The sequence below is a fragment of the Aulonocara sp. 'chitande type north' Nkhata Bay genome, linkage group LG22 (genome assembly GCF_057382095.1).
Source record: "Aulonocara sp. 'chitande type north' Nkhata Bay isolate Kocher_YH1m ecotype deep benthic linkage group LG22, A_spYH_male_GT1.1, whole genome shotgun sequence".
In the NCBI taxonomy this organism is placed as follows: Eukaryota; Metazoa; Chordata; class Actinopteri; order Cichliformes; family Cichlidae; genus Aulonocara; species Aulonocara sp. 'chitande type north' Nkhata Bay.
In genome coordinates, this window is record NC_141364.1 from 22,044,828 (window position 1) to 22,072,804 (window position 27,977).

Sequence of the window (27,977 nt, forward strand, 5' to 3'; positions counted from 1 at the left end):
GCCCCTTGGCTCTCAATTTACACAGAGAAATCCTATCATTTGGCGCTGTTCTGCCGAGCTACCCGTTGATGCCCTGTAAGTGCCCGCTACAACACATTAGACGCTTTTCATCCAACTCTCAGGGGATGGGAGGGAAGTTCAAGGCAGTGTGTCTTGTGTTGGGCTTTGGGGTCAGGAGTGGGATCCACCAAAAAGCCTTGAAGACAACGTCGGCATGAGTTTGAAGTATCCACACACACATTTTATGAAGATCCTACTACAAAGTGCATGTTCGAGGATGGTTGGTACAAATAAATAAAAGACAACACACACACTAAGTGAAACCCTGTAGAAAAGAAAAGAAAAAGGTTTCGAGTCAGTTTTTGAATGTAGTTACAGCTGTAACTGACTTCAGGTCAGCAGGCAGGTTGTTTCCAAACAGCATCACAGTAACTGACAGAACCTCATGAAACTTAGGATCTAATTCTGGAAACAGTTAAAAGACCTGCACCTAATGACCTAAGAGGTCTGACTGGGTTATAGGCACTAAACCAGTCAAAGGATTTTAAAGGTAATTCTCTGTTAAACTGGGAACCAATGAAATGCCTTCAGTACTGGAATAATATGTTCAAGTTTGCATGTACATGTAAGGACTGTAGCTGGTGCAGTGAGCTTAAGTCATTCTACTGATGATTCTAATAGTCAGTATTAAATAAATAAAGACTTACAACAGTCTAACCTGCTAGATATGAATGCATGGATCAATTACTCAAAGTCAGTTTGAGAGAAGGATTTTCAATTTTGTTTTTATCAATTTAGGTGGATGTAAACAGTCCTCGTGACTTTATCAACATGACTGAGATGACTGTCCAAAATAATGCCAATGTTTTAACCTGCTGACTGTGTTTGAGAAAAAGTGGTGATAAATATGAACAGATTTTCTCTCCTATTTTTAGAACAACAAATATTTCCATCTCGTTTCTGTTCAATTCAGAAACGTTTCTGACTTCCAGCAAATAATGTCATCAACGGATCTTATTCATTTGTGATCGCTATAGCAGTATAACAGTTCACCTTTCTGTGTTTCGGCGATTTTTTTTTTTTTTTGTGCAATTTTGAATGCTTTGAGTTTTTTTACACTGTCAATCTCGTGCGAAGTCTCCTGTCCAGTACAGAATACGTTCACCTTGTCAAATTTACATAGATCTTCGATCGCTAACAGTGTTACTCAGAAGTGCTGTACTGTAAGTCTTCTCCCCAACAAACACAACACTGTCGACGAAGCATTTTGCACTGTCAAAGGCACCGAAAGGCAGAGGAAGATGCTAACCATCGCACAAAAAGTTGGACTTCTGGACACAATCAGATAAGTCAAACTTTACTCAACTCATTCTTCTTGCTTCCTCTACTTCTGTACCATTGATTCATTAATGTTGGATTCTCTGGCAGCTGCTCTATTCCCATGTTCTGGACCTGAAAACAGGGTTTGATCTTTGGTTTCATTCTATAATATAATTCTATAATATAATACTATTTTCAGAACGTAACTCCCGCGAAAAACGAGGGAACGCTGTACCAAGCAGGAGCATGTGAAGGTTAAAGAGCGATGGACCAAAGAAGGACCCTTGAGGAACTCCCAATGGAATTTTCATTGTGCAGATCTAAAACTGCTAATTGAAACATGAAAACTTGTATCCATTAGGTATGATGGCAACCAGCTGAGAGCCCGACACGTTAAAACCAATTAAATCGCAAAGCTGTTTAATTAAATCATTACAATCAAGAGCCACAAAGTCAACAATGGCATCAAGCACAACAAAGAAACAGTCTGTGGATCACTGTTGATCTTCAGGTCACTGATGACTTTAATAAAGGCAGTTTCTGTGCTTCTATTGGTTCTGAAACCTGATTCAGTTCAGGTGCTTCAGTTGTTTAGTTAAAAAAAAAAAAAAAATTAACTATGAAATATTTTGCTTTGAAAGATAAGATCAGAAGTAGGTCTATAATTATTAATTGCCAATAAATCCAGCTATTTTTCTTCAGTAGTAGTGTGATTGCAACTCAAAAGAAGAAGAAAATAAATTTAAAAAACAAAAATCACCATATTTCATGGTGAGAAGTCTTGACGCGCTCATTCAGTCGGGAACCCATGCGCTTACAGTTTTGCGAGTATTTGTTTTGAAGGCCTCCACTGGATGAGACCAACAGCGTTTAAAAATATGACGACCATAACTCACCACTGACGTGAGCGCCATCTGGAAGCTGTAGATGCGAGCTAGACCAAAGTCGGCCAGTTTGATCTGTCCTCCGCTGGTGACCAGGATGTTTTGGGGTTTTAGGTCACGGTGAACCACGCGGTGCGAGTGCAGGAAGTCTAACCCCTGGAGCAGCTGGTACATCATATCCTGTAAAAGAGCCAAAGAGGGAAACAGAGGGGCAGCAAGGACATAAACTTAATATGAAGTTTAAAAATGGATGGTTTAATTATGAGACTAGTACAGCAACGGCACTATTGAACGCATACGGAGCAAAAAGGGCTGAGCGGATGGTCGTGGATGTTGATTACATTTGCAATATGATTACGTCTGACCTGTTGGATCGTCACTTCCGAAACAGTTCGTGCTAACTGTCTACACAAAGTCTAGGCTGCAAAACCTTGCACAGCTACAAAGATTTGAATCCATTTCTCCTTTGCCCTGAGCAACGAAAGGCCAGAGTGACAACAGCCTGCAGTGAAAAGCATTGTGGTACGGAGGGAGTTAACTAGAGGAGGCCTGCGTCTTTTCTCGTCGACTGTGGCAGATGTTTGATAACTGACACACACACACACACACGATAGAGGCAGAAAGAGGCCCCTGCTTTGTACAAGCACAGATCTCTGTTACTCAGCAGCTGTCCTGCTAGATTTAATTGGCACTCGCTCGTTTTTTTTCCCCTCTTTTTTTTTCTTTCAATGCCCCAAAGCTGACCTCAGAAAATAGCCATAGGCACCGCATCGCCCACGACACAAAGGGGAAGGTAAACTGGCATGAGCAGGAATGAACAAAGCAAGCTAAGACTTGTTCTTTTCAAATAGGAATACTCTCAAACAGGTGCCACACCTGTAAACAAAAAAACAAGTCATTCCAAGGGATTGTGATCAGGTAGTTTTGGCAAAGGCTGTTTAAGTAAATAAAAGTCGAGGGAGTGGTATTTCAGGTTGAATCCTAAGACCAACTTAAAAGTGTGTGTGCGTGTTTCTTTTTTTAAGCCTCGCTTACATGTAGCACACAGCAGAAGAGCTTCAGGCACCTTCTCTGCTGAAAATACTTCATTTGGTTTAGGTGAGATGGGGGCAACACCTGAGTAGACCCATTTGTTCTGGACAATTACCTGGTCCGTGCTCAAGCGGGCATTAAGCAGACTTCGTATAAAGGGAGCTGCAAGTTCAAGTCTGTTTAGCGAAAAGACAGAACGATCCCCACGGTTGTGCTCTTGGATCTCCGATCGGGTACCCTCTAGAAATAGCCAAGGTTTGCGATCCATGTTTGAACACCCCTTTCTACAGCACCCATACTCCCTCCTACTCACAAGACACCCCCCCCCCCCCCCCCCCAAAAAAAAAACAACCCAAAAAGCACTCTGCCAAGACCTCACAAGTGACATGGACCTGAGCCCGCAGCTCTATTCAGTGGCCGACCAGCTGGTGAGTGAGTCAAAGGGGTCTGCACACTGAAGCAGAAAACATTAGCGAGCAGTGTGGGGCTGGCTGCTGTGCGGGCCACAGAGGAGGAGACAGGGCACCCTGCTCACAATACTGTGCAGATGGGGAGTGATGTGAGTGTGTGTGTTTGTATACACAAACTAACAATGTTCCCCCTGGCTTGGTGCAAGTATGAGCGCATCCATTTCCAAATCCCTGTGTATGTGTGTGTGTGTGTGTGTGTACCTCGGTCTGTGTGAGGGTGCATCAGTGTGTGGGTGCCCTCTGACCAAGGACAGGCAGGATGTATAAACAGACCTTCCTTTCTACATCTCCATTGAGCCATGACCTCCCGAGGAGGGCAGCAGACAGACAGGACCATAGGACAGAGGCAGGCAGTTGGTTATTTTGTGTCTGTGTGTGTATATACAGGGTGGGGGGGGGGGGGGGGGGGGCTGACACAATAGCACGGCCCCCCCACCCATCAGTTCCTCTGTGCTTTAAATAGCCATTTCACCATGCTTCCTTTCAACAGCATTTCCTAGTAAATACTAATTATCTCACAAGTGTGACCTTTGGACAAACACATAAACAGTCTTGGCCTCCGCGGCCTGAGTGTCATCTTCTCTGCACTATCAGGTAGAGTCACAGCTGAGTAATGCAAAATATTTCAGCTACGTTCTACATGGTCAATATAACCACTGACAGCAGGCAAACATTAAGTTTATGCATACAAAAATATCGTTTATAACTTCTTAAAAATATAAAGGCCACTTGTGGCACAAAGCGATCCACCTCCCTCAAAGCTGATTCCAGCTGCAGAGAGATAAAAGTGGCTCACACAACTGTCTTCAGCTGGCAACGCTTCAAACTAAAAAGCTCCACAAACAACTTGGCCAGGAGGAAATAAATAAATAAAAATAAAAATAAATAAATAAATCACACAAAAAAAGCAACAGATCTGACCCTGAAAAAAAGAAAAAAGAAAAGAAAAAGAGGTCCAGGGAGGGAGGGAAAAAAAAGTAGTCAGCCCATGCAAAAAGCAGTCAAAAACATGGCTTTCTGAGTGCGCCTCCTTTTCTAATGCAAATGTAGCAGAGGCAGCCATATTGTTTATTGTAGCCAGGCACAATATGGGACATCTGCCGGTTAGCGTTAGTGTAATTCCCTCCCCATGCTTCATTAACCTCTCTTCTCCCCCTTCTTCGTGGACCCACAGAATAGAGTTGTGGAAGCTTGGATGATGGTGGCGGAGGAGGGTGGGCGAGCCCCAAGCGGTGGCCCGGCTGACGAGCGCTGAGGTTGGGGCAACCTGGCTGCTTGATGTCCTTCCAGCTCATTTGATTCCTGGAGGAGGGCCCCTTGCATCAATGACCATGTGGTGGGTCTCGAGCCTGAGTGGGTGGTGTTGGGCGGAGGGCTGAAGTGGACAGGCTAGGTCAGGGTGGGGTGCTTCGTGCTGCGGTAAGACCGACTTTGAGAAAAACTATGCCTCTCCTTTCGGAGTTTAGGGCCACTGGTTGAAGGTAAATGTTTTTTCACGGTTAAAGGTGGACACGTTCACACTCAAGGGTAACTGCCATTTAATCAGATGGGCACCGGTGACACACGTCTGGACTGGGATTCAAAATCTGGAGTTGTTTTGGGGGGAGGGGATCCCCTTCGAGTTACTGTGGAGTGTCCACTGTCCCAGCAATAACACGGGATGGTGCCTGGCTGCCTCTGTAGCATTGTCGCTGTCCTTTTGTTCCTTGAGGCCTCAGCTGTTAGGAGAAAGCAGAGCCTGGGAGGGGGCTTAAGGGGTGGCCACATTGTTCAGAGCCCCAAAACGCCTCCTCAAACTTTTCCAACGTCAGATATGTCCAAGCATGGATAGCGTAGATGGTTGGACGGGTTGACATCTTATAAAACTGGCAATCCCACAAGTAAGCCTACTTCAAGTATTGTCAGGCCAGGTTTGCAGAGTTAAGAAAGCTGGCCGAAATGTAACTTCTCTGTCTTCTTTCCTTTCCAGTACAAACCACTTCCTCATCTTTTCTTGAATACTGAGCACAACAACACAGGCTTCTTAGTGGAGGTATGTACCAGTGTCCAGATGTTTCAACACGGCTTCAAATGTGAACAGACCGTTGACACATCTTCACACGTGGTCTGAGACTAAAAGAGGGGAGCGCTTGTGCACTACAGTCGTATTCAGTGCAGTAGCCTCTACACTGCCACAGAAAGAATCTGAGTCATTCGGGGTTTATGATCAGTCCTTTCGTTGATTAATTCGTTGAGTCCTATGCGACAAGTGGTCAGAGATCTGCAACCATTGGTTCGGCCATTTAACAAGACAAATAAGCAACAATCTTTTGATAAAACTGCACATTTTTACTCCATCCACTGGCACTACAATTATTAAGGAGTTGTTTTTAAATTAAATTAGCTAAATTCTAACCGAGAAAAGGACCTTTCTTCCCACCCTTTACTTCCATTAAATCCCCTTGGGCTATGTCCTTATTTTCAGTTTATTAAAAAAAATAAAATATAATTAGTTAATACAGCTTCATGGGACTCAAAACAACTGACTAGCTAATAAGGATTAACCTTCTGCTGAAACGGACTCAAAAACTGAAAGTAGCTATACATAATGATTGTGAAAATTTCTGAAGCGTCGAGTTTCCAGAAAAACGCTGCAGTATTATAATATCTGCTGCAGACGTGATCGGCGCACACATCACAGAAACCACAGTCTGTATCAACTTCGGCAAAAGTCATGGGAAAGCCTCAGGTGTGATCTACCCGACTCGTCTACGCTTGCACTGCATCCCACTGACGGCGCGGCTCGACACAAAGCTTTCACAAGCGAACCCAGGCCCGGGGTGATGATCAGCGGTTGCCGTAGCACCCGAACCTCTACGTTTCAAATTTGACACTTCAAACTCTCGAGGCTCCTCTGTCTAAAAAAAAAAAAAGAGATATACCTTTCCAATATTATTCATGACACATCAACTGACCTTGGGGTGAAACCCGATAAAGATCTTTTTTTTTTCTTTTTAAATGTTTCCCACACGAACTCCACTTTAAAAAAAAAAAAAAAAAAGACCATAACAGAGGAAAGGAGCTACTTCCGACCTTTTGGCAAAGTGTAACTGGATGCTCAGTGGATTTATTTAACAAATTTCCCTATTCAACAACTTTTAGCACACAACTTAGAGGGCTCTGTTTTCAAAGACACACATGGAAGATTTTTAAAACTGGCTCTGTGTCTGTAATATTGTGTAAAGTCGGAGAGAAGGGTGAAAATAGAGAAGGCAGGGATCCTTTAATTTGGAGCCCATCTGCCACATGTGCTGCCCCTCAGAGTGCCCCAGTAACTCTGATGTTGGAGGGAACTGCTCTGCCTTCTGGGTCTCTGGCCAAGAAAACCCACTCAGAACCATAGAAACATGGCTGTGTTCAACCAATGCTACAGCCGCAGGAGATTAACCAGGCGCTTCCTATATACACTTCAAACAGAAATAATATTTAAAATAAGCCTCCTTGGGGGGTTTTTTATTGGAATATTGTGCAATAGGCAAGCACACACACATTTATAGTGATCATTAAAATGGAAAAAAACAAAACAAACTGCATTTACATTCCACTGTAAACCTAAATTAGAACGACAGCAGTTACCTTGATGGTCTCAGGCGGTACTCCAGGGTCAGGAGCCTTTTCCAGGTAGGTGGTCAGGTCCTGATCTACATGCTCAAAGACCAGAGTGAGTTTGGTTTCTCGGTCAGTCCGAGAGACTGTGCACACATCAAACAACCTAGGATAGGAGAACAGATGGATCAGATCAATACAACTGATTGAACGGGGGTGCACTAGGCTAAGCTCACTGCTGCTACACAAGGTAAGAGTACATCTACACAACATCAAATATTGCCCACAGGCTCTTATTACTATATAGACTATAATTAATCACCTTCTATAACAGACTGTAATTTAAGATTTCAGATTCTTATGCCCCATCAGTGAAGTAGGTAGGGTACTGCATTTGTTTTAGAGTATGAACACAACAATATATTATTAATATTGTAATATAGTATTTTAAATAAGAAGTTTATGATACCAGACAACGGTGTAACTAAAGATATTATCAGCAGTGTTGGGGAGTAACGGAATACATTAACTCCTCTCTCTGTCTCTCGCTAGCAAAGTTGACCCAGACAACAAAGTAAAGCTAGTTTTTGGCTACGAGCCCGACACTGACCCGACGTATTAACTTTACTACGGTTTGGAGCCGCAGACCTGTTTTATATACGCGGGAAACAGTTTTCTATACAAGATGGCTGCAAAAAGTGCAGCTTTACCTAATGTCCACCCTACTGTTAGTCATTTTATATTAAGATTTAAAATCTAGTTGGTATTGGTATGGCAAGTATCCTTCAGTAATGGTAATAAATCACACAGCAATAGTACATTCATGTAGTTGTAAAAAGCATGATAATATATTATGTAATCCAAAGTATTCAGAATACGTTACTCTCATTGAGTAACGTAACGGAATACGTTACAAAATGCTTTCTGGGGCATGTATTCTGTAATCTGTAGTGGAATACATTTTAAAAGTAACCTTCCCAACACCTATTATCAGTAACTGATCAGGGTCATTATGATAGCTAAATGTCAGTGTGTTTCCTGCTATGACAAGTGCTAATGCAAAAGCACAACCACTTTTCTTAAATAGATAAAAAGATAATAATTAAAATGTATTAACAACCTAGCTTTGAATAAAAATGTTCCTCATATTAAAACCAAGAAATGAATCTGTATCTACCACCATCGCCAAGTTTTAAAGAACGGGACTGCTCATGTTTTCCACTGTGTTTCATGACCTTTTCTTTTAACAACACTCAGTTGTTTTACTTTTGAAATTAAAAGGTTTTTTCCATTCTCGCTCGATGCAGAAATTGGCCTGATCAACACTTCCAGGTGTTCTTTGTCATATTTATTTCACTCAATAATGTGCCAGATGTTTTAAGTGGGTGACAGGTCTGGGCTGCATGGAAGCCAGTTTAGCACCTGGTCTCTTTCACTGAGCCACGCTGTTGTAATATGCGTAGAATGTGGTTTGTCATCATCTTGCTGAAATCAGTAGGGGTGTAACAATACTTCAAAACCACAGGTTGGTTCATACCTTGTCATTTTTGTGCCTTAAGACACAGGATCGTCCTGTTTTTGTCTTTTGAGATGGTTTAAAACACCCCTATGAAAAAAAATCCTCCAATAAAACCATCATAAAAGCTGGGATATGAACTCATAAATCTGGACCCCCGATTTATCCTATGGGACGATAACAACATCTCCAGCTACGGCCACTGCTTTTTTGCAAGCCTTTTAAAACTTTAAGACTATTGAGCCTTAAACACGAGCGCCTTGGTTTCCCAAGGCGACCAACTAAGGCCAAGCATCCAAATTATGTCAGTAGACCTGCCAAGGAAGGCTTTGATGAAAAGCTGGAAAGGAAAAAAAAAAAATCTATCCAGTGTGTCCTCTTCAAAGAGCACGGGACTTCAAGCAGCATTCCTCAACCAGCACTATGACAACTCCTGACACGCTATGGGATGTCTAGTGGAGCCTGCCTGCAAAGGCAGCATCTTTCATCGTGACAACATAGAAGACGAAAAGCGCCTTGATGGATCTCCACCGAGCACATGTTGCATTGTCATTAAGGGGGTTAATATATGCAAGAGAGCAAAAACTAAACCATTATTTTCTTTCTCTTCTTCAGTCTACGATATAGTTTTTTTAGCAAAAAAAAAAAGTTTAAATTAACAGGTTAAAGTTACATTTTAAGTGTTGCTCGTTTAAAAGATATTTTGAGTTATCCTAATATTCAGAGTTTATTTTAACTTTGAGTTGTCCTAATGGACAAGTATAAAATTATTACAAGCCCTAATTAAACTCAAAGTTTGGAAGTTTGCATTAGTTATGAAGACGGAAACTAAAAAGTAAACATTTAGTCCTGTGGAGGAAAAAGTTTTGACTTAAGCTGCCAAAAAACTGGAGATAAAAAAATAATGAAATAAGAAAAGCTCACTGGCTTCATTCATGATCGTTGCTGTACTCGTTATATTCATGAGGTACCATATTAATCCAGTGTGAAAACATCTTACACTTTAATGCAGGCACTCATTTAACTTACCTACAGTTGTAAAAGCACAGAAAAGAAATAACTAAATCTCCCTGGAAACTTGTTTACTCCTCAGAGAGGCATCATTTGTCCTTGCCAACAACCTGGTAATCAATGGGTTTGGTCATGCTGGAGTCAGAGGAGTGAGTGAGAGGCGATTCATTCAAGGTATTAGTACTGTGCATGATGTCAGAGAATAGAAGGCGCCCTCCTTCTGAAGCACTGGGGTTAAACGCCCCTCACAGCTCGATTGTTGGCCTACAATGGAGGCTTTTAGCAGACACTGAACATATGGAATGAATAATGGGCCTCATTACAAACATCCAGGGGTTGCCTGGAGTCACACAGAAGGCCCACAATGCACTTTTCCTGGCCCTGTGCTGCTTGGCTATGCTAGTTGGCTAAACTCAAGGGTAGAGGAGTTTCTCCGATGCTTTAAAGAGCTGCTGGTTTACGTGCTTTAACAAACAAATGTTGCTGCATAATATGGAAAGCGTCTAGTGAAGCAAAGTGTATCCATCCATAAATATAACTGACCAAAGATCGTTTTATTACTTGCTTACATGTCCGTCTTCCAGTAAGGACAAACCCCCACTGTGGACCCATTAAGCGAAAGCCACAACCATTATCCTCCATTATTCATTGATACGTTGGGGAATTATTGTTAGAGTCACAAGGGCACAAGCCATGCCTCTAAAACATCCATTTAGAGCTTCCCCTTCAATCCCAAAGCACTCGATATTCAGACTAAAACAAGCACAAGGTCAGACCTTGGCTTGTGCCAGCATGTGACGCAGTATCAGAGTCCTGCTCTCTCAGTGAAAAGTCATTACAAAAAACAAAAGAAAATGGCATCTGTGTGCAAAACAGTCAGAAGGAAAACTAGAAAAATATAGCTTCTTTTGTTTTTAAATATGCAGTATTGCCAACTGGCATTGATCGTGCCAAGTGTCATACTGGAGGCCATTTGGATAGGATAGAACAGTACTGATGGGCACATGAGTTTAACTACAGAGACAGTTATGGAAACGCCAGCACATGATCTCACTAAATCAACATGGGAACAGCTTTAATGTGCGTTCACATTGATCCTACAAGTCTTAGAAACTGTACTGGGGGGATGGACACCATTCTTCTGAAAGACCTGGTGTTGTGATGATGATTATGAAGACCAGGCAAAAATCTCCAAAAGGTGTTTAGTTGGGCAAAAAGCCCAAACCCTTGGTGATCCCTGGAACCCTGCAGACAAGGGTCATCCTGGAAGGGATCACTGCCATGCTACAGAAATCACACCGAGAGAAAGTTGGTCTTTAAGGTTGATTTGTGGTCAAATTTCACTCCAAGAAGCCATGTCGCACTTATCAAATACAAACCAGTGGCTGTGGATATATCGATTTAACGAAGGATTTATACTCTGCTGTTTAAGTAATCAGTAATAGACCGTTTGTGCTTAGTCACCTAAGGAAGAGTGGCTCATCGTTTTTTCCTGGCATATCACATTGCATGCATAATTCATTAAATGTGCAATGTAGACCACAATTTCCAACCATATTAACTACTGTTCATCTAGATTTAAATGCAGGCTTGCCAACTGAGGAGTCTTTCTGATGTATTTGCAATCAGTAGCCCTACAATGAAATTGTTCAAAGTCGCTTAGATCTTTTTATCTTCTTGATGCAGAATCATAATCAGCATTACCACGCATGCCAGAACATGGCGGGATGTTTATTTGATTGTTAACTGTAAAATTCAAAACATTTGCTCTTAAACTTTTTATTTATTTCATGCTTTTATTTTGTTTGTCACATTTCTGTAGGCTCTCTAGATCAAATGTATCTCGCTGGTTGGAAAATCATGTATACCCATTTAAAAAAAAACAAAAACTGAGTACATACCACATAGCACAGACCATTTTAAAGACTTCGTCCAATGAAAATCGTTACATGCACACGTGTTAACATGTGATTATGGTGTTGTTGACTACTCCCCTTTCGTCATGAGTGCATAAGCAGTCAACGGCATGGCTGCGCAGGCTTGCCAGTTTCAAACACGTGGATTCAGATTGCCAGGGTTTCACATACCTAACAGAGTCATCTTAAATAGGAAAATTAAGCGTTTCTGTTTAGCTTCTGTTGTAACAGTTAAAGAAAAAAAAAGGTAACTGCTGGTTAAGCAAAACAATTGACTGAGAAATGTTACAACAATCCTCACCTAGTAGGCAACGTAATGTCACGTGGAAACTTAAAGGTTTCACTGAATGCAATGTCTTGTATCAAGTAATCCTGGGATGAGAAATATTTTGAGTGTTCTTAAGAGTATGGATTTCTAAGCAGGTAATTTCAGTTTTGTTTTGTCTTTTTGAAGATATCAGTATTTTTATAAATATTCCAAAATGTGAAAGGAGGTCCGAATGTTGAACGGCTACATTGTATGTCCGATGGAACCTCACATGTCTTCACCATTCCTAATATCAAAGGGATCTTGACCAAGCACCCCTAAACACATAAGCATGCAGGTCTCGCTTCATTCTGCAAGTCAGCGATAATAGAGGCTAGGGTAGTGGAAAACCACCGCTTCCGAAGGATGCTGCTGCATCTTATCTATAGATGAAGATTTGCACACATGAAATATGCATGAGGTGACAAATGTGACTGGTGCCAACCAATCAAGATAAACCGGGGCGGGCTTTTGAACTAAACAGGAAGTTGAGAATGCACAGGTGTGCGCCTAAAACCTGCTGATAGTGACAGCCTCCAGTGTGTTGTTGTGGAGCCTGTGTTGCCTGCAGGAAACTAAAAGGGCCACCAGCTTCAGACAAGTCTGCAAGCAGGCTTTGCCACCAAAGGTCATATGAGCCATCACAGTTGCCACAAGAGACCATCAAAAAGGAAGTAATATATACTTAGTCTCATATGCATATTTCTTTCACCTCCACCACCACGATCCCCCCACCCCTCCCCTCCATCCTGTCTCTTAAACATAAAGCAGGTTGGTTCCCCACCTCCGCTCACCCCTCACTTACCTGACAACATTGGGGTGCTCAAAGGCTTCAAGCTGCCTCAGCACCGCCACCTCGCGGATGGTGGAGAGCGGCATGCCTTCTTCCTCCGTCTGGACACGAACTCTTTTTAGGGCAACAAAGCGTCCCCCGTTCTTCAAATCTCTCGCCTTGTACACTTTCCCGTAGGCGCCTTCTCCAATCTCGGCCACAGGCTCATACTGAGTACCAACACTTTCTTTGTCCATTTTTGCAGAATTTCCCCCCCCCCCACCCCCTTCTTCTTCTTCTTCTCTTGTTGAAAATATTGCGGGGAATCCCGGGCGAGGATGACGAGCCAGACTCTCTTACAAAGGCATTTTCAGAGAAAAAAGTTGGCACATGCAATGCCTAGATGACAGGGAGACACAGATGGGGGAAGACACCATCTTTGTCAGATTTGGTCAAAGAGTGCTCCAGGTAGGCAATAAAAAGACTGTCATGATGTTTTATTCCGACTATCAAAATGAAAAAAAAAAGAAAAGAACCGCTGCGTCCCAAGTTCCACTCCTCCTCCTATTACGCACTGCAGCTCATGTCCTCCTACCTCTAACATAAAACTAATGTGAAAAATAATTAAAATTAATCCCAGTTAACCCCTTTCAAGGCTTGCTTTGCATCCAATAATTTGTCTCGTGCAATCAATAATTCACCCCGCATGCGGTGTTGCTCATGTAATCTTCGCACGAGCTGTCTCGGGTTTTTTTAAAAAAATTATTTGTTATCACAACATGCAAAAATGACCATATATTTCACCCGCTTCTTCGTTTTACGCCAGCAACAAGATCAAACTAGCAGCCCTCCCTGTGCTGATTTGTCAAAGTTTCTCTTTGAGGACACCCAAACTTGCGAGCACGTGGCTGCATTGTCTAAACTTCCTACAGCAACAATCCATTTAAAACCCCTTAAATGTCGCTTTCCGAGCCCGAAACGGTTCGAAATGTGTGAAACAACACCGCATCCGAGTTTCAAGTGTGTTTTCATTAGCCTGGGTGGCTTTCCCGAATTTTTTTCCAATTTATTTTGTGCGTGGACGCAAAGTGTGCCAAATAATGGCTTACATTCTAATAAATCGGGGAATTGATCATGTCACCGTTTAAAACCTCATTGGGTTGCAAAGCAAGCATTGTCAGGCTCATAAAGACACTTTGTTTTGCACAAATATCTGCATAAATATGCCCACTTTCAGCGTTTACCTTGTTTTATGTTGTCAATACAACGTCGCAACGTCGGCATGCCCGGTATAACGCTGAGGACGCTTTCGTGTGTCGGATAAAAACTGCTCCGTCAAATGCATCCCTGTCCACTTTCCTCCATGCCGGGGCCACACAGGTAGTTGACGGTGCAGGCTCTAACCCCCCATCCCCTCAGACTACACCAGCCCAGGCAGACACCAAAATCGAGCGGAGGAGGAGGTGGCGGCGGTGGTGGTGGGCCGTACGCAAACTTGCGCGCACACACTCTCACTTCAAGTTTGTGTGTGGAGGGGAGGGGGTGTATGATTGGGGGGGGGGGGGTCATAGGACAAAGGCAAACGCGTGATATAGCCCTCCAGAACCACGCTCTTCTTTGGATTTTCTCCTTTCTTTCTTTCTTCGTTTTTTTTCTTCTTCCATATATCCGCGGATAGGCCTATGCAACTGCAGCCTCGCTCGCCTTGTGTGAGCTCCGTCTCTGCCTGGCTTTCCCACGCCGGCTGAATGTGGCCTGACCCCCTTCAGAGAGGTTTGACACGGAGCGGGGACATTTCCGCATTCCTCCCCGACTACAAAGGCACACCGCCTCCTTTTGCTCTCCCTCGGCCTCCTCGGTGCTTTACCATTCATAGTCCTCTCCGCGGGTTTTGTCTCCTGTGTCAAAACCGGGAGCACGCAGAGATCGGGGAGGGGAGAGAGGAGGTTTGTTAGATGGACGGCCACACTATCTCCCTCAAAACTATTGAGGAGCTCCTGCGGCAACAATGCACCAGCAAGAATGCAATGTGACAAGCTCGCCCTAGATGAGCCGGAGGGGTCAGGTTCAAGGCCCGGTGGCTTGATCTGTGGCAGGGGGAACCCCCCTCTGCTCCGGTGGTCGTTTGCAAGGCATAACTAATGAACCTGTTTGTTTATTTATTTTAGAAGTTGGACATTTCTACAGAGTATCAGCTTCATCTTCACATCAGGATGAACCTCTGATTTATTTCACCTAAAAGGAGACGTTAAGAAAAATCTACAAATCCGTTTTTATGCATTAAAAGAATTATTATTAAGTTTTTTCTGATCTTAAAATTGTACCAGCATCTTCAGAAAGATTTGTAAGTCAATCAGCAAATTGTAGAATTTATCATTAGTTACTGCTTTATTTGAGATTCATGTTAGTCCCCGTTTTTTCTGACATCTGAATATTTTCTTAAAAAAATAAATAAAAATACATTTGTACAGATAAATGTATATATTTATCTTTTATAATTAAATATTAGTAGAGCTAAGTTTATTTTCATCTTCAAAACTTATTTATAGTGAATACATATAAATCAATAATATTAAGAAAATTTAAAGAAACCACTAAAAACAAATTTTAAAAACAAGAAGTAGTTTCAAGCTTTAAAAGCTATAAATTTGACAATTATTATGGTAAATTTCCTCTTTTTTAACTCTCGTGCTTAAATATTTAAATTAGTTTCAAATTCCAACAATTTCATGTAAATGATCAAATTTTTACTTTTTTGTATGAAAGAGTCAAAAATGTATTGTTTTGCTTTTTTCCTTCTACTTCTGGACAAAGTTTAGATGTGACAGCACTTGATGTCAGATTGTCCCAATGAATAGCCAATTACAGGCTTGTAAGTAAGCCCCCCCATGATCATGCTTTCATTGGAACCCATGTTTTCAGAGAGTCATAGATGATCACAAGAAGGTCATTATCCCGGTGCTATGATTTTCATGCAAACTTGTCTTCCATGCTGTTTGCAGAGTTCCCCGATTCCCTGTGAAAAGGTAAAACTTTGGGGGGGATAATGACATGGAAGTATCTATGTCAATCTCCCTCCGCCCAGCCTTGTACGCAACCCCACATTTAAATAATTTGCATCACAAAAAACGCACAGTGCCGACAGAGTGTCCCAGACCAATTACTGTAAATGGGGACGTTTACATTTTTTCATCATCATTGTTCGTGTGAAATCAGCTCTGAGAGCCATCGCCCAGATTGAATACATTAGCAAACATACTTCTGATCTGGCTGGAAAACAAACCAACTAGATATGTTGACTGCAGTATAGAGATGAGAGAGTGACACAAACCTCAAACGTTCACACACACAAACACACTTTCTGAAACTGTAACCGTGTAACTCCACGACTTCTACAAATTACTCAATAGCTAATTCATAAAGTTCCCAAGCTTGTTTTGTTTTTGTTTTTTTCTCATGCAGGAACTGTCAATGACAGGATGGTCCAATTAAGAACATCCTCCTTTGGGACTAGCACGATCGGAATTTGATCTGATTTGATGTTTAATGCATGTATGAATACACGTACTTTTTCATAAAAATAAGAAATTGGAAAAAAGATTGGCCAAGGATTTAATTTATGCTAACTTTCGCCACACTCAGTTTAGCTGCTCTTATATAGAGACATCTTTAAACACTCTAATTTTCTGAATTTATTATTAAGACTTTATTATGAAAAAATTAAATTTCCCCTCCTTTTTCAAAATAAAACCAGTGGCAGTGTACAGGATTCTGACACACGCTTGCTAATCTTAATTTACAGAAAACAATGTGGATGATACTCATTTTTAAAAATTTCTCCAATTTCTCATTTTTAATAGTTTTTTTAAATAAAGGCGTTCATGCTGTGTTAATCAGAATAACCACAGTTTCCTTCAGAAAAACTAGAAAACTCAAAAAGGATTATTTTTCATTATAAGTAAATGTTCTGCATTCAAAATTCTACTTTAATTTAAAGTTTAGTAGTTGCGACACTAAATTGCACTCAAATATTTGTAGTTGTGTAGTAAAATGATATTCTATAACAAAAGAAAAAAAATACCTATAAGGGTCTTATTCTGTGTGAAAATATTAGGCATTTAACAATATTTGGCTGTTGCTATTTTCTATGATGAGCCTACATTCGGCATCATAGGGTTGCAGATTTTTTTGAACTTCCCTATTTTATGAAATATTAGATAATTTAGGGAAGTTAACTAGGAAGTTTTGGGGGATGTTGCTAACACTCACAAGAAAACCAGACAAAAGGCAGCATGCATTTGCTGTAAAGGATTTTTTTTAAGACAAAAAGCCTGAAACCACCAGTTTCATCTCTGAGAATGTGTAACTATTAAGAAACTGAGTTTATGCTGAAGCAAAGCCAAACACCCGAGCTTGCTTTTCATCTCAATTTTCCTGAGAATTTACATTTGGCATTCGTATCGTGGAGGAATGTTTCTTAACAGAGCCACTCCTTTCATGTTCTTGAAAACAAGAACAACAACAAAAAAGTTTGGGGATTTAGCAAGTAAAATTCCTTATTACCGTACCATTGTGCGACCCTATTTATTGACAGGTTCGCACAATTGTTACGAAAGGTTGTCGGGACATTTTCTCAGGTATGAACAGCTGGCAGCTTTGTCTGTCTGTGATAACACAGTGTGAGAGGTTTGGGGCAGGACTGCTGAATCAGGAAAAGGTGAAACCAAACAAGGAATCAAGTATCAGGCAGGCTCTGTTAAACTTTCTAATAACTCCTGGTAAATTATCTATAAAGGTATACGGCTTTTTCCCCTCTTAAACTCATTAAAGGGTTCAACTAAAATGAAAAAGAATAAAAAAGGAAATGTACAGGACATTAAAAAAAGCTTAAAGGATTAAGTCAGCAAAACACTCCAGTGGGTCCCCCTGTAGGTTAATCACTGCAAGCAGTTGCTTTTAGATTACTTTTATAAAAAAGATTAAAAAATATATACGTATTTAAAATCTGTATTAGTTACATTTGGATTAAGAGGAAAAAAAGAGAAAACGTCAAAAGAGAAGACAAATCATTTATTAACTGTCATGAAGAAGAAGAAACCCAGAACACGGCCTTAATTGAAACCAGTTCACACTGCAATTTGAAGTCGATTTGAAGTAGTCATACCAAACTGCTGCTTTAAGCGCCCCAACAAGGCCATTTCTATCTTTCACTCTGACTCTAAAACGTAAAAGAGAATGCAGTATGTTTGTGTGCGTGCGTGTGTGTGTGTGTATGTGTGTGTGTGTCCGCACGGCAGCTGCTGATCAGCCTAGCCAAGAGAGAATTACGGCCCTCCCGTGGGGGAAGAGAGAGGGGCCAACAAGGGACAGGTGACTCCTAGTCTCTCCCAGATCTCCTTACACCCACCCACCCATCCACACACACACACACACACACACACACACACACACACACACACACACACACACACACACACACACACACAGAGGGAGAGATTGATTGTGGGCTGGTCTACCACATCCCACTATAACAGAGGGGGATGTCCATATCACAAGGCAGGGGGTACAGTAAAATTAAGCCTTTAGGCAAACAGCTGTCTCACCTGGGGAGAAAGCTGATATGATGTGTGATATCGGATGCCTTTCTAAGCCCTCAGTCCCATTGTTGGGATTTACAAGCATCACTTAGTCTGCAGTTTTGAACCAGCCGTCAGCAGCTTGATATTTAAGTGACATTTTGAGCGTGAAGACAGAGGCTGGCGTGATGCGAGCAGACAATCCGACTCTGTTCTGCGTCTCTGACTTGATTTCCTTTCTCTCGTCCAACCAGTGTTAAGTCCAGAGTGTTTGGTAGAACTAAAGCTCCTTCTCTCTTCTTCCCCTGTCCTCCTCTTCTCCCCGCCACCGGCCCCCAGACACAAGCCTCTTTCTGTTGGGGCATCCCCATGGCAACCAAGCCACTAACTTGAGGAGACGACATAAAAACCTGCTCTTTTAGGGGACACAGGGACACCTGCTACCTCCGCCGTTGGGGAGGGCCTGGGCCTGGACGCAGAGCCACGTGCAGACACAATCACATACAAATTCATGTGGTCACAAACGCGCACACATTTCCGCACAAACATAAACAGAGGGTCAGTGTGACATTCAAATGAGGCCTCAAGCTAGCATCTGCTCCCCTTTGGACGCTAATCTATCTTCCAATAACATTTCAGGTTGTTTTGGTGGCTTTTATATGTTATGGTAAAAGGAAAAAAAGAAAGAGTTCAATGGAAACAAAAGGCTGATTGTTAGTTTTAGTCTACAAATTTTTTTAATGTCTCAATCTTTGTAAGCTTCTATCTTTTTAGACAACAGTAGTTTCTCTAGCAAACAAAAAAAAAGGTTCTAAGGGACTGGCATGCACCTGCTCTGCTTACCGTCTAGGTTTTCTATACAATATCCATCAAAATACTGAATTTCTATGTAACAGTTCACCTCATCAACCCCAGCAAACATTTCAGCATTGAATAACTCTCACCCGAAAGTCCAGTCTTGAAAAATACACTTCGTTAGGCACAACTCCCCAACTGCTCATTAATGCAAAAATTTAAACAGCCAAACATATGCCAGCAACCCAAATGTTTAGGCATGTAGTCATGGTCAAGTCGACCTGCTGAAGATCAAAGTGAGGATCACAATAAGGAAGAAAGCTGATTTAAGTGATCTTGAACATACCAGAGAGCGGTAGCTATCTGAGTGAAAATGCTTTGTTAATGCCAGAGGTCAGTAGAGAATGGCCATACTGTTTCAAGCTGATAGGGCAACAGTAACTCGTTACAATCAAAGTATGCAGAAGAACATCTCTGTAGGTGCTGATCCTTGAAGAAGATGGGCTACAGCAGCAGAAGACCACACTCCTGCCAACTCAAAACAAGAAACTGAGGCTACAATTCCCATGGGCTACCCCAAAATTTGATAATTGTGGATTGGAAAAACATTACTTGGTCTGTCCCCAAAGTTTTATTCTGTTTATCTGGATGTAGCGTTTTCAGTGGGAGAAACGTTTCGTCACTCATCCAAGTGACTTCTTCAGTCTCAGCTGACTGCAGGTTTTCCCAATCTTATAAATAGTACATTTGCATAATGAGTGAAACTAGTTTATAAGATTAGGGAAACGTGCAGTCAGCTGAGACTGAAGAAGTCACTTGGATGAGTGACAAAACGTTTCTCCCACTGAAAACGCTACATCCAGATGAACAGAATCAAGCTTTAGGGATTTATTTACCTGGATGATTGAGCATGCATCAAGATATTACTTGGTCTGATGAGTCTCGATATCTGCTGCAGCATTCAGATGGTAGGGTCAGAATTTAATGTAAACAACATGAAAGCATGGCTCTAGTTCACTGCACTCAAACTGTTTCCACAATCATCAGATCTCAGTCCAATAGAGCACCTTTGGGATGTGGTGGAAGAGCAGATTCACATTATGGACATGCAGATGATAAATTTGGAGCAGCTGTACGATGCTATCATACCAATATAGAACAAAATCTCCAAGGAATGTTTTCAGCACCTTGTTGAATTCGTGCCATGAAGAATTAAGGTAGCACTGAAGCCAAAAAGAGATTCAAACTGGCACTAGCAAGTTGGCTGATGAATGTGGCTCCAAAATGAAAGCATCCCAGACTTTCTTCCTTGTCTGCCCAGCAAAAGGAAGTTTATATCAGGCCATATTATATTTTCATCAGTTAGAACAAATTTAAACAAAACTAATCTGTTATTAAATATACACACATGTCATAAACCTGCAAATTTGTACTATTTTGCACTATCTATCTATTGATCTCGTACTTGCAATTATAGTAGTATATTAACGTGAAGGTTGTGTGCCTGACTGATAAACGTTTCAAAACATGTGTATTATGATTATGTGTAATTATGAGCACTAAATGGCACTTAATTGTACAGGATTCAATGTCAGTATCAGTTTTCTGTGATGCACTTTTCCCATTCTGCAACTAGCTTCAGCTGGGGACGTAATGTAAAATTGAAAAAGTTTCTGAGAGTTAGTTACTGGGGATTTATGCTTCATTATGAAATATATGCCGTCATTTATGCTGTAACTGAACAAACCCCTCTGAACCCTACGCCATGATGCAACCTTTGGGAATAGTCTGACATCCACCTCCCTAGAAATGCAACTAGACATTATGTCAACACAGCCTGCAGCTATTATTATTAGAAGTCATAGTATACACTAGTCAGGAGCCTCGCTGAGTAATCTGGGTCCAAACTATAGCTGTGTCTAAAGTCAAACGAACACTGCAGCATCATTGAGAGTTAAAAACTGTCTAAATTAAGTTTAACATCCTGGCATCCATGAAAACTTAAAATTATGATGTACAGCTCTGCTACCACTTCCAACATAAATGAAGACAGAAAACTAAACAGCAGTGACGTTTCTTGGGTTACTGAAGTTGGACTAGCTGGTATATATAATTATGTGCTATGTGATCGCTAGCGACGCAGCTATGTTAGCATAACATAAGTGAAGCTGGAGGATGCATGCTAACTTTTTTCGATTCAAGAAAAGTTAACGTAAGGGTTCCCGATGGTTAAGGACAAATGCAATAGCATGGCAGGATGCTGTAAACAGACCAAACTTCAGCCAGGAGAACAACTGAGATAATCCATCCACAATACGAGGTTAGTCATTAATATACTGCAACAACATGGGAATAGAGCAGCTGCGAGAGAATTCAACACTAATCAATCAATGGTACGGAAGTGGAGGAAGCAAGAAGAATGAGTTGAGTAAAATTTGACTTATCTGACTGTTTTGTTTCACATAATGCGCCTTATAATCTGGTCCACCTTATGTATGAAAACAGACCCGTTCATCGACAGTGCGCCTTATATGTGTGCCTTAAGGTACGAAAAATACGATACATAGACTAAGTTATAGGATCTAGATCGGGCCTATTTAAACTTGTAATTTTCATATCGTTAAAAAAATCTCATTAAATTGCACTTCAATAGATCCAAAATGCTGCTACTAGAAGAAGACATTATATTTTTCCTATGTTAGCTTCTCCCGAAGTCCGGATTTGCCAAGAATTGATTTTGAAATCTGGGACTAGCACAACTTACAGACTTTTGGTGTCCTATTATCCCACCAGAGTTCCAACATCAACAGTATCCCAACCGTTCCTAGATTTTCTAAAAGTACAACGGGACGCAGAACCTTCAGTTATCAGACTCCTCTCTATTAAATGTGCATAAACAGCCTTTTTCTGGAAACCCCCCACCTTTTTAACATGACTTTCTTATCCTTCGGGGCAAATCACAAGTGTCAGTTTCGTGGCAACCAGATGCACTTTGAGAAGAAGACAATATAGGCCTAAATACCACTTTCCAACATTATAATACATCAAGTCATTCTGTTGTCATTCTGCTCATGGCCAATGGGTGAAATCTCATCAAACAGACAGCAATTTAAAGCTCCAGCAGACCCATCAAAGGACCCAATTAACAAGTGTCAGTTTGGGGTCACCCTCCAAGCCGAGGCTTCCTGCGTCCTCCTGTTGCCGGTGGAATATTCTGGAGAGACTGCTGAGTGAACCTCTGGTGCCTGGCTGCTGTTATTTAAGAGTATTAATGATTAACTGAGAGTGCTATTGTCCCCTCAGGCCCAGCTGTCCCTCCTCTGCCGTTGATCCACTCCGATGCCTCCGGGCCACTAAACTGGCTCCATTCATGTGCTAAAGTGACAGCTGCTCTTCACATTCCACAAAAAATTAACCGCAGAGACCGGAAAACAAGCCGGGAAAAGATAAATAAAATTTGACAGGTTTCTTTTGTCTTTTAAAAGGACGGCTGGTGATTAAAGGGTGGATCAGAGGGATTATTTCAAGTCTGCGCCTTTTTACAGTTAAGTAAGCGGAAGACAGAAGGACAGATAAATTTAGCTGTGTTGGCCCTTAGTCATTCAGGGGATGTGAAGCAAATGAACTCAGCAATTTTACTGTTAAACTGAAAGACGCCAAACAATGTCCGAACACGTGGCCGATTAGAGGTGAAATCAGTTAAAGAAAATGTATGATTGGGGTTATACGCGATGAGCAAAAGTCTGCTGTGTGTGGGAGTTTATCATCCATATCAAAGCCTTTATTGCCATGCCGTCTCCTTTTATTGTGCTGGGCTGTATTCAAGAAATTTTCGGTTGGCGTGTTTTTACCTGGGAAAGACCTGCGGACTGACTCTTCTGATGAAATAGCTGGAGCCAAGAAAGAAGAGTTTATAACTGCTATTTAATGTGCAATTTAAAGTGGCATTTGGAGAAAATGTACAGGATATGAATCTTGGCTTTACTCCTGTGGGAAAATGAGAGATAATCCTAATTAACCTGCATAAAGAAACAACAGAATAAAGAAAAAAGAAAATAAAATGAAAATTATCTGCACGCAATCGCACCATGCATTCTGTTGAATGTCTAAATCCTTTTCTGCCTTCTTACTCTGGAATCACTCACTGCAAAAGCAAAAGTATAGTAATCACTATCAGTAATTCAAACCTGTATCATCCTTACAGCTATATTGTTTTACAGCATCGGACTTTAAAGAAATCTTTAAGCTTCATCTTACCGCGTACGGCACTTTAACAAGGTCTTTCAAAAGCACCGCTGGTGTTTCATTAGCATTTGCAGCTCTTTCAGTGTATTGTGAAGAACTGTTATTCTGTCACATGGAAACGGTTATCTCGCCTTATCTGTAATCAGCTGAGTGGTCACAGATACTGTTTGTGCCTGCTGTGCGAGCACAGGTTACTGAGGGTCATGTGCCCTTTACTGCTGTGCTTCTTGAACACAGGTGGGATCTAATTACTGGTAACGTGGTGGATTCTTTCCAGATCACCTTCAATTAAAGGGTCTTGCCAAACCCCTTTCTCTCTTTTTTCTTTTTCCACACACATAAACACATATTTTACATCCCAGCTTTTGATTTCTAGTGTGCATCCAAAGATGGATGCAACCGCAGTACCATCTTGCAAAGCAAATTAACAGCCTTGGAGCTCGTACCTGCAGGGTAAGCCTTATAATAATGAGTTTTGGTTAAGCCTGAGAGTGGTTACTTTTGAGACTGTAGTGAACAAAGTAATTCCCCTCATACCATATGTGGGTGATGGTTGAGCATAGTTCCTCTTTGCTTTTGCACTTTTGCAGTGCATCAACACAAATTTTTGAGTTTTTCCTCCAGTAGCATTGCAACCATTCTAGGTTTTTAAAAGCTGACACACCACAAGCGACTTCAGCCGCCCCACTGCCTTGTCAAAAACTCATTGGCTGATGTTCGAATAGGCGTGTACTGGTTACTGGCTCAGTGTATGTGTGGCTCATTTTGAGCCTGCAGTTTTAGTTTTTTGATTTACAATAGTGGTAGTGCAGGGAGTCCTCCTAAAAAAAGATACAAATAAGTAGCAGATGTTCATAACTCTGGAGTTTACTTTGCCAGAATTTGATAACAGGAAAAGGTTAACACAGTGAGAAATACCCCTTTTTGCATTGTGAAATACCTCTTTTTGCTTTCTGTTAGAGTGAGAGATCCTCATACGTGTCCGTTAAAGCTACTGCCAGCAGGTGGTTACGTTAGCACAGACTTGGTAAATTCTGTTCAAAGGTGAAAAAAAGTTTACAGATTAACATATCACATCCTGTTTCTATCACTTTTAAACTGTCCCAGATATTTATTTATTTATTATTTTTAGCCTGAAAGAGTCCGAAAATCTTTGGATTTTAAGACTTTGCCTTTGATTAGCCATGTGTTCGCCTATACATATACTAGGAAAGCTAAGGTTATTTATGGCGGGAAAAAAAGCATGTTTGAAACAGTCATAAGTGTACTGAGAGAGCTAGCTTCAGGATCATCTAGCCTCCACTTGACATATTGGAAAGTGGCTGTAAAAGTGTCTCTTTGTGGATTAAAAATAACTCCTCATTGCCACTGAAACTCAAATCACCAGAGCTTGTTTTACTTCCCACTTCTTGCCCCACTGCAGGGTGTCCTATGGAAGTACCCTTAAAAAACATCATCAAGTCATTATTTCCTTCCATTCATTTTCTTCTGCTTATCTGGGGCTGGGTCGCGGGGGCAGCAGCCGAAGCAGAGAAGCCCAGACTTCCCTCCAAGGCACCAAGGCATTCCCAGGCCAGCCAAGAGATATAATCGCTCCAGAGTGTCCTGGGTCTGATCCTGGAGTTCTTCCCAGTGGGACATACCCGGAATACCTCACCGAGGAGGTGCCCAGGAGGCATCCTTGTCAAAGCCCCGAACCACCTCAACTGGCTCTTTTCGATGTGGAGGACTAGCGGCTCTACTCTGAGCCTCTTCTGTATGGCCACTCCTCACCCGATCTCTAAGAGAGAGGCCATTCACTCTTTGGAGAAAGCTTATTTCTGCTGCTTGTATCCACAATAGAAGCTGCTATTATTTCCACATATGGAAAACGACTGGTGCTAATTTCTACTCTTATTGAGTACACAACATGATTTCTAAAAGCCAAACCCAGTCACACACATGTATTCATGCAAGTGCTTTTTTTGATGCCTGTACATACACGGATCCATCAAGAGCAACTCAGTGTCGTGTTCAAGGATACTTCATCATGCATAGTGGAGAAACTGGAAATCAAACCTCCGACCTTCTGACTGGTGGATGACCCAGTCTACCTTCGGTCATGGAGAACATTTTCTGCCTGATACCTCCAGGGAGAAAACCCCGGCTCCTCGGTTTCTCAACAGGAGTGACATAGCAGCTCTGGTGGGCGGCGGCGGATCTGGCCACCAGTGTTGGTCAAGTTACTTGCAAAAAGTAATCAGTAACTAACTACTGATTGCTTCCCCCCAAAAAGTAATCCTGTTACTTTACTGATTACTTATTTTCAAAAGTAATTAGTTACTTAGTTACTTTTTAAAAACAGGATTTACAACCTGAATAGGTAATAAAGCAATAGATCTTTCAGCCCAATTCTACTTTTTATGCATACTCCATCATACAAAATTTAATCAAATGAAAAAGTCTCTTTTTAAAACTTGTTTTATTAGTTTTAATCTTTTAACTTTATGCATCAAGCAAAAATTAAAATATATGCAACATTCTCTGACTGGAAGAAATTTGTTTAATATTTAAACCTATTTTCTGCACATTCCAGCACATAAAATAAAATAGTTTTTTTGTGTTTACACTCAGTCTTTCAAACAAGTGCAAGTGAAACACAGCAGAAAATAAATAAAATCAAAGACTCAGACTGTTGTTCTATTTTCACCTGTATTGCAGGAGTAGGGCAGGCAGAGGTTTGCCCTGGTGAAGGTGTGTCGCAGCAGGCAGTGGAAAAATCCACGAGTTTCTCTGTGAATTTCCCATTTCGTGGCAGCGCACTCGGTGCTTGCTCGGAATTTTAGGGGGTTTTTTTCACTGTAAAAAGAAGTTTTCTTCCCACACACTGCACAACGGACACTAATGTTTTTGTCACTTTTTACGGAATCAAACTCAAAGTAAGGTCAGTACTTCCATGCTTTAAACGCTGCATGCTGATACTCTCTCCCGCACTCGATATATTATCCACTGTTGATCTGCAGACAGCTGTTGCCACAAACGTCGCACTCGCTTACGTCATTGTCATGAGACACTCTCACAAGAAAATCACGGTTTTAGTAACGCAGTAATGCAGCATGCTTACAGTAATCTAATTACCTTTTTTGCAATAGTAATCCCTTACTTTACTCGTTACTTGAAAAAAGTAATCGGATTACAGTAATGCGTTACTGCCCATCTCTGCTGGTGGCAGCAACTTAGTGGCTCAGGCGGCCGACCATGGGCAGCATTGCAGCTCCAGTGGCCTGCCATGGGTCCGGTGGTGGCGACATAGCGACACTGGAGGGCAGCTGCCGATCCAGCAGTGGCAACAAAGCAGTTCAGGTGGCGTGACCTCCTCACGTCAGGTTTTGTGGCAGGTTTTGATGACGTGCTGACCTCCAGCTTGGGCTGAGCAGGTCCCTCAGGCGACATGGTGACCTCCGGCTTAGGCAGAGGAGGTCTGTCAGGTGACGTGGCAACCTCCAGCTTGGGCTGAACGGGTCCCTCTGCCGCACAGACCTCCGACTTGGGCTGAGCAGGTCCTGGCGGTGGCGTAGTGACTGCTGGCGGTGGAGATGACGATGGTGCAGCAGCTGCAGGCAGGTGAGGTGATGGTGGGGTAGCAGCTGCAGACGGATGAGCAGAAGATGCCACAGGTGTTTGTGATGATGTTGGAGCGGCAGCTTCAGTCGGTTGAACAGATGATGGTGGTGTAGCAGCTGCAGGCAAGTGAGATGATGGTGGGGCTGAATGGGCCCCTCAGACCGTCCAGCAGGAGTAGACGCAGGACCAGAAGGTGCAGAATCCTCTGGCTGAAGCAACGCTAACTGCCACTGCACAGGGCACACAGCCGGCTTGGGATGCTGCAGCTGGGGCTGTGCAGTGCAGATAGTCTGTTCTAGTAATGGCAGTGATATGCAGCCCTCAGTTGTCTGAATGAGCTTCTCAGAACATCCAGCAGAGGATGAGAGTTGCTGATCCGGTGACTGAGCTACTGACTGAGCTACAGGCTCTGCTACTCTGGACTCAGAGGGGCACAAGGAGAACAGTCACCAAACACGGACTCAGAATTAGCTGTCAGTTCATGTTCATTTTCTGGCAACACAGAGGTTTTAAGCTTTTAAGTAAAAAGAGGCTCCAGTGTGGGCCTCTTTTTATTATTAACAGACTGGGCACTGTCCTTGGGTTTAGATGAAGCTGTCTCTCTTTCTTGTATCTCTGCAAAAACATTTTCTCCAACAACAGAGTCTGTTTTACTCACTGTGGCTCCTTGCGCGGTTGGCCCAGAGTCAGCTGATTCTTCAAAAGCCACAATAGTGGGTTGATTGGTGGTGTGACGAAGGCACGGGCGCCATCTCCTCCATGAAGGTGGGACCACATTAGGGGAAAAGGTCAACTCCGGTACTTTGGCATGTAAATCCCTTGTGGAAGGATTAATAAAAATAACAGAGTCCGGTTTACTCACTGCAGTGATGAGGGCCGTGGGTCCGTCACCAGCTGACTGGGCTGAAGCCGCAGGAGTGGGTGGAGGTGTAGTGGGATAATGAT

General features: G+C 42.0%; 1 protein-coding gene across 1 annotated transcript in view; it reads right to left on the bottom strand.

Moving 5' to 3' along the window:
- cdk6 (cyclin dependent kinase 6) overlaps positions 1-14,705 on the bottom strand; it is a 38,162-nt gene extending 23,457 nt beyond the window's left edge. The window contains exons 1-4 of the mRNA XM_086279844.1: positions 14,058-14,705; positions 12,847-13,212; positions 7,322-7,457; positions 2,217-2,384 (exon numbers count right to left, since the gene is read on the bottom strand). Of these exons, the coding sequence (XP_086135970.1) occupies positions 2,217-2,384; positions 7,322-7,457; positions 12,847-13,070 (528 nt within the window). The 5' untranslated portion in view covers positions 13,071-13,212; positions 14,058-14,705. The remainder of the gene's footprint in view (positions 1-2,216; positions 2,385-7,321; positions 7,458-12,846; positions 13,213-14,057) is intronic.
- Positions 14,706-27,977: the final 13,272 nt, after the last annotated feature.